General features: G+C 43.8%; 1 protein-coding gene across 5 annotated transcripts in view; it reads left to right on the top strand.

Annotated features, from left to right (window-relative positions):
• ADGB (androglobin) overlaps positions 1-7,851 on the top strand; it is a 262,841-nt gene that overhangs the window by 39,105 nt on the left and 215,885 nt on the right. For 4 of the 5 annotated variants that reach the window (XM_019550121.1, XM_019550117.1, XM_019550119.1 and 1 more), the window contains 2 exons: positions 2,080-2,151; positions 5,057-5,266. In XM_019550121.1, the coding sequence (XP_019405666.1) occupies positions 2,080-2,151; positions 5,057-5,266 (282 nt within the window). The remainder of the gene's footprint in view (positions 1-2,079; positions 2,152-5,056; positions 5,267-7,851) is intronic. The other variant, XM_019550118.1, reaches the window with a different exon arrangement.

Here is a 7,851-nt window from a genome sequence, read left to right as displayed (position 1 = left end):
CAAGACTGTTTCAGGCTGGACATAAGGAAGAATTTCTTTACTGTCTGAGTCCCCAAGGTCTGGAACAGCCTGCCATCAGAGGTGGTTCAAGCACCTACATTGAACACCTTCAAGAGCAAATTGGATGCTTATCTTGCTGGGATCCTCTGACGCCAGCTGACTTCCTGCACTTTGAGTGGGGGGCTGGACTCGATCTTCCAAGGTTCCTTCCAGCTCTAATGTCTGTGAAATCTATGAAACTGCGGCCTGACTAATGCTGCGTAGAGGGGGAGCATCACCCGTTTCGAGATCTGTTGGTCATGCATCTGCTAATACATGAAAAGGTGCGATTGGCCTTGTTGATGGCCTCATTACACTGCCAGCTCATGTTCATCTTGGAGTCAACTGTGACTCCAAGATCTCTCTCAGCGTCTGAGCTGCTGAAGAAGACATCCCCCAACCTGTAGGTGTGCTGGGGATTCCTCCTTCCTAGGTGGAATAACTTATATTTATCTTTCTTGAATTGCATCCTATTATGTTCTGTCCATTGATCCAACCTGTCCAGGTCAGCCTCTAATGGCTCCCTGCCCCTTGGTATATTAACTTTGCCCCAGAATTTGGTATCATCCACAAACTTGGAGAGGGTGCTCACCACAATTTTGTCCAAATCGTTGATGAAAATATTAAATAAGACCGGCCCAAGGACCGAACCCTGCTAGACCCCACTGCCCACCTCCTTCCAGGCTGAGAATGACTCGTCAACCACCACTTTCTGGGTGCAGTCCCTAAGCCAGTTAGCCACCCACCTGACTGTAGGCGTCCATTCCACAGCCCGTTACCTTCTCTATGAGAATAGGATGTGAAACTGTGTCAAAGGCCTTCTTAAAATCCATGTAGATGACATCAGCCTCCACTCTTGTGCAAGGCAGTATGTGACGTGGTCATAAAAGGCTATAAGGTTTGTCAGGCAGAATTTACCTGTGATGAACCCATGCTGGTTTCCTTTCAGTATCGTTTCTCCTGCTGGACTTTCACAAGTACGCTCTTTGATGATTTTTTTCTAGTATTTTCCCAGGGTTAGAGGTAAGACTGACTGGCCTAAAGTTACCCAGCTCCTCCTTGTTATGATATAACTGTTATATCTCCACAATGCTGTAGGGTTACAGGTTATCTACATTTCTGTAACCTTGATCCTGAATGAGATAAATGTTAAAGTTTCAGGGAATTTGCTACACTTGTACCCATATTTTCTTACATATAATATGCACCCTATTTTTAAAAGACTCCCAAGAAGCAAAAAGAATTTACCTTGGAGTAGAGCTAAGTACCTGAAGTCTAGGGTCTCTGTGGTTGAGCGTTGCATGCTGGGGCTAAGAACTGGGGGCTGCACAGGCAGGTGAATCTGGTGTGCCAACACTGGGGCTGCATGGTGGGGCTTGATCTGGTATGGTGGTGCTGGGGCTGCACAATGAGAGCCCATCCAATATGCCTGCACTGGGCACTTGGGAGCCATGTGCTGGGTCTGACCTGGAATGTAGTCCTGGACTTGGCTTGTGGTTCTTGACTCAGTATACGGTCCCAAACTTGGCATGCTGGGTCAGACCCAGCAGATAGGTGCAGAACTAGTACATGGGTTTAACCTGGGTGTGGGTTGCACCTGGTGCCCCAGCCATGGGCTAACTATGCATGCTTACCTGATCTGATTTTCAGCTGTGGTAGGGAGAGAGGGCAGCATTAATAGGTGATGTTCCCAGAGATGCAGAAAATTAATGCTACTCCTTCACCCACCCCTCACTATGGAGAGCCCTTTTCTGTGCATATAATGTACACCCCAATTTTACCCGGGGCTGGGGGGAGGTGTGGGTTATATGTGGTGCTTCTACACTATCCTTCAGGCATAACAGTTCCATAGTAACAACTTCAATTGGTATTCTTTGATATTACAAACAACTTTTATGTCTGTCTATACACTTAACTATGCACTGACACATTTAGGATTTGTGCAGCATTATACTTATAGGGTACTATTTCTGTTCATTGATATTTAATCTTTTCAATGAAATAACGATAGGCATTTAAGCAAAACTTCCTCTCTTTCAGGTTCCTGTGGTAGTGAAGAACGAAAGTTGGTTTGACCTTTTTTCAGGAAATGAACACTTACTTGGTAGTGAGGTATGTAGAAAATGGGTGGTAGCTCACTTTTAAAAAATGACTGATCCTATAATATAGGGAGCATGGGAAATGAATTGTGGGCATTTTTTCAATAGGAAAAACATGCAAGACAGCCTTTTATCTGGAATTAAGTACAATTTTAATAATGGTTAGCTACTATTAGAATTTGAATGTATAAATATATAGATCATGATAAAAGGCATGATCTATGACCAAATACATTTTTTTAAAGATAACAAATCTAATTTGTGGCTAAGATTTAATACTTGATGAAAGTTAACATATGTTTATGATAAAAGGTCAAAAAAGAAAAGAATAAGGACATATTTTTATTTTCAAGTGGAAGTACAGTTTAAGGTTAAATTTATTCCCACAAACAGCATTTTAAGTAGTGCTCAGAGAAATTAAATCAAAGGCTGTCAGTTTCAACTTGACCAACAGAGATGACAGAAATACTAATAAAAATGAAAGTACGTTTCTAGGTGTACAATTTTAAGTTAATGTATTTAATGTATTATTTCTTCTTTACATGTATATCACATTTCTTTAGGGCAGGAAATCTGTGCTATAAAGTAGTCATATTCCTGTTTAGTTGATTAAACCATAGTTGAGTCACATAAATAAAACAGAGGGTTAATTCTCTAAGCTTTGCAGAAAACGACCTGGGAGTTACAGGGCTGCACTGATGAAGATTTTTTTGGGTTGCTACTGATGGCTGATTATAAACCAGCCATATCAGCCAATATCGATCTGATAGCTAGTATGCAGCCTGGCAGCTTGGAGAGCAGCATCTGGCCAGTAAGTCTGTGGGGGAGGCAAATCAAGGCTCCCATGGTGAGGGAGAGAGTGGGGCTGAGACTGATGCTGGGGCAGGGGTTGGTGCTGCCCAGCTAGGGTGGGGCAGGCCATGGGATGGAGTAATGGGCAGCTCATCCAGGAAGTGCGAGGGGCTGGCTTCCACCGCTGCATGCACCCCCACAGTAAGCATGGGGGGCATGTGGCCCCCAGATTTGTGTTCAGGGAGAGGGCAGGCTGCCCACTGTGGGCTCAGGGCCAGGAGCTGTATTGGCTCTTGCAGCGGGGCTGGGCCAGGACTGAACTTGGGGTGGGTGGCAGTGGTGCTAAAAGAGGTTGTATGGAGGAGGGAGGCTCCTAGTGGGGAGGGAGACTCCCAGCACCACCCCTGCCCACCCGCCTGCTTTCCCTGAGCACAGCCTGGGTTCAGCCCCCCTGCAGGGAAGAGGCCAGTGCAACCCCTGTCCCTGAGCCCGCAGCAGGCAGCCCGCCCTTGCCCCATGCAGAAATCTGGGGAACGCATGCCGCCCTGTGCCTCTCCTGGGAGTGTGCGCAGTGGTGAGAGCTCCCCCCCATCCTCCTGCACCCCGTGGATGAGCCGCCCATGGCTCCATCCCATGCCCCAACCACGCTCCCTCCCTCACTGTGTGGACCTGATTTGCACTCTTCACACCTCTTGCCTCCCACAGACTTACGAACCAGATCTTGCTCTCCAAGCTGCTGGGCTGTATTTGTAGCTGCATGCATGCTGTAGCTGCGTGCATGCACACAGCATTTGTTGGTGGCATTATCGGCTAAATTAGCCAAAAAAGCTGATTGCTGGTAATGTCAGTTTTCCTTTTTTCAGTTCCAATATGATATGGACAGATATATCAGTGCATCTGTACGGATGGTGGACAGTAAGATAGATGTGTCAGCATGTGCCCTTGTTGCTAAGAAGGCTAATGGCATACTGGGCTGCATTAGTAGGAGTGTTTCCAGCAGATCAAGGGAAGTAATTATTCCCCTCTATTCCATACTGGTGAGGCCACATTTGAAGTACAGTGTCTAGTTTTGGGCCCTCCGCTATAGAAGAGATGTGGACAAGTTGGAGAGAGTTCAGCAGAAGGCAACAAAATGGTTAGGGGGCTAGGGGCATGACTTCTGAGGAGAGGCTGAGGGCACTGGGTTTATTTCGTCTGCAGAAGGGAAGACTGAGGAGGGATTTAATTACAGCCTTTATCTACCTGAAGGGGGGTCAAAAGAGGATGGAGCTAGACTGTTCTCAGTGGTGAGAGTTGACAGAATAAGGAGCAATGGTCTCAAGTTGCAGCCAGGAAGGTTTAAGTTGGCTATTAGGAAAAAAACTCTCTCACTGGAAGGGTGGTAAAGCACTGGAATGGGTTACCTAGAAAGGTGGTGGAGTTTTTTATACTTGGAGGTTTTTAAGGCCCAGTTTGACAAAGCTCTGGCTGGAATGATATAGTTGAGGATGGTCCTGCTTTGAGCAGGGGTTGGACTATATGATTTCCTGAGGTCTCTTCCAACCCTAATAGTTTATGATTGTATGATTTTATGATATTAAGTTGCCCTGTCTAGCACATTTAAGAAAAAAGATTGAGAAAATCCTTCCAGGGAAGTTTGCATCTGATAGCATAAGTATATGATATAGAATGTGTGATCCAGTTATAAGACAGCTTCCATAGGTCTTATTATATTTTTGAATCCTGATTTGGTTAATGAAGTGGACAATCTTTCTGCTGATAGACTATTGCTCTGTAGTAGATACAGGCATTTTCTTGAAATTAAATGAAATAAAATACAGATTGCACCCTGTACAAAACTGAGCCCATTACACTTAGATATTATCTCTAAAAGCACAGCCTTTCTAGTATAAACTTTAAACTTTCAGCATGACTTTTCAGATCTTTTGACTTATAAATCAAAACAATCAAAGCATAAAATTATTTTTAATGGCATGTCTTAACTTATATTCTGTCAATTAATGTTAACTGACACTTAGTGTTTGGAACTATCATGCCTTTTATTAATATAATGTAATTTAATATCAACCTTCAAATATTTCAGGTGGAAAACTTGAGTCTGTTTTCTGACTTTTCTCTGTTTTCAGCTGATGAGATGGATAATAAGTGAAATTTGCGCTGCCTGGAGGCTATATAATGCAAATATTTTAATTAATGATGGCAAAGCTAATATAAATGAAACACCTACACTGTTTTGGAAGCCATGGGAACATATATATGCCTTATGCAAAGCTATTAAGGGACATATGCCACTCTACAACAGCTATGGAAAATATGTGGTGAAACTTTATTGGATGGTAAGTGATTGTTGTCTTCCTTTATATAAAAAGTTCTTTTTATGCACAGTTCCTGAAGGCAGTATAGACATGCTATAACCTTTTTAGTTGTCCAAGTAAGTATTTTTTTTACCCACGTACTTTGGTGAATTGAAGAAAAAGTGATTTGGTCCTTCTCCACTACAAAATTGAGTAATTGAAAATACCCTTTTTGATTATTATTTTTAAGTGACCTGTTTTGAACTGTTCTAGTATCTCAGCAGTTTGCATTGGCATGCCCACCCCATACCTGATCAATTAGGGTACTCTGCTGAGACTCCATATGCATAGATTTAAGGCTTCTGAGGCTAACAAGGGTCCAGAATGTAAATCTTTCATCTTCTGAACAAGGTTTCTAACCACTAAGGTATTTTGTAGGAAACCCAAAATCCTTATGCTACTGCCCCTGTAGACTCTAATCTACTCCAGGAGTCCTGGAGACTTATGAAGTTGGGGAGAAGTGAAATTTTGAGCACATAGAGGCATATTAGCATATTAGGTTAAGATTCCCAATTGACATGGAATGAGGGGAGCCATATGCCACCAGGATAACTGAAGATCTGTCTCTGGAGTCATCCAAGTGGGTCCCTTTGAAATGAAAATGACAACAAAAATTTGTTTCTATAAGGTAAAGTACTGATAGAGTTCACTTCTGTAGGAGCATGAATTTGGTGCTAGCTTCTCATTGGAAGTATAGAAGAACTACTCATTGTCGTGGGATGGAGTCCTCAAAGATGGCCATGTTACCCCAGGGCCCCTCGCCTGTGCCAGTACGGCCTGCTGGGCACCCTCTATTCTCACACGCCACGTCTTGATGTAATAGTAATGATTAGGGAGGCTGCCTCTAAGCTTACTTGAGCCTGGTCCTGATGGACTTCCTTGAACTCCGTGGGTCCTGGACCCCTTGTGGGTCCCATTTTAAAATAGATGTCCTGGGACACCCCAGCCTTACGGGCTATATGCGTGGCTCCAACTGCCCCTTTACCATGCCCCAAGCCTCACAGATGGCATTGACATTGTCCGGTCTAGGCCTTGCTGCGATTTGGCCCCCTTGTCCTCTCTGGGCTCTCCGCAGCCCTGTCTCTTGCCTCTGTACCCCTAGTGTCGCACCCTCACTGCCGCCAGGGTCTGTGCCCCCAAAATTTCATGCCCCCTCTGGCACCGGGGCCTGTGCCCCCAAAATGCCATGCCCTGTCTGGCACCAGGGTCCCCACGCTGTAGTGGGGCCCCAGTGAGGCGGCCTCCTTCCCCAAATAGCCTCACCCAAACCACTGGTGTTATAAACAGCAAACAAACACAAGCCCCTGGGCTATAAAATAATACAAAAGACCAGGGTGTGCTCTGCCCCATTAAAATCATTGAACTTCATCCACAGTGCTAAGTGTCTAGTAGGCAAGGGTACCTGTGGAGCTCATGGAGCCCCATTAGCCCTAGGTGCAGCGTATCAGGCACCTGCTGCATCACTGGAATCTTCCTCCTTGGAGGCTCCTTCCCCTCTGGCTGCTAACAGGGAACTGCCCTCCCTAGATCCAGCCTGGGGTTTATACGGGCCCAGGGCCCTGCCCCTTCTGATCAGCTGACCATGTGCAGGTGCAGGCTAGTTTGCCTTCTGGCTTGTTGCCGTGGTAACCTGCACCTGGGCTTCTGTCTTTCTCTTTGGGCTCTCTCCCCAAGCAGTTTCTGCTCTTCTAAGAGTGGGCACCTTAGTGCCCTGCGACACTCATCTACACAAAGTAGAATGCCTTCCTGATTCTGGCTTTGTAAGCCAGCTACATATTACATGTCTAGCAGAGAAATATAATTTAGAACTTTAGCTCTACCAGAGACCCTTAAAAAGTTAGAGGGGCGAGTTTACTAGGTCTTTCAAATCTGAGGATAGAAGTAAGGCCCCAATTCTAGTGTGAATATATGTATGTATGAAAATATTGAACGTTTTTTTAAGGTTAAATCAGGCATTTATTTATTATTTGAGAGCCTACGAGAAAATTCCATTTGCCTCGAACTGAGTTTTTCTTTTTGTGGTGATTATAGTCCCCTTAAAACATTTTATAATTTATATTTTGCAAATATTCCTGTGTGAGCTAGATGCCAAATTATATAAGGACTGAATTAAGCACAGGCTCAGACCTGTTCAATTTAAAACTTTTATTGTTTCACAAAGTCATAAACTAAAGGAGGTCTGTTGGTTCACGAGGTTCCCAAATCAAGCCCTTGCTCTCTAACCCGGAGGCTAGGTGCGGCTGCCTGATTCAGTAGTCTCAGAACTGGTCAACAGCTCATTTAAAAGGAGTCCCTTATCTTTTTTTTGGCAAAAAATACAAAACTGTCCCCATGGTGGAAGTGAGGCATTTAACATAACTTTACTATTAGTTATATATGATAACACTTATACATATTCATTTTTAATTCTTACTTCTATTGGTTATTTAGTTAACTTATCTATATTATAATATCAGGTGATACGCTTTGTATTATAATCATTATGCTTCTTATGTTAATTCTTAATGACCTTTATATTTCTTATGCTAATTTTCTATAACCTAAATACATTATTCATCTATATGTTT

The sequence above is a fragment of the Crocodylus porosus genome, unplaced genomic scaffold, assembly GCF_001723895.1.
Source record: "Crocodylus porosus isolate Cpor-Errol unplaced genomic scaffold, CroPor_comp1, whole genome shotgun sequence".
NCBI classification, from domain to species: Eukaryota; Metazoa; Chordata; order Crocodylia; family Crocodylidae; genus Crocodylus; species Crocodylus porosus.
Note: the sequence above shows the minus strand (reverse complement) of the source record. Positions and strands in the feature narration are given on the sequence as shown.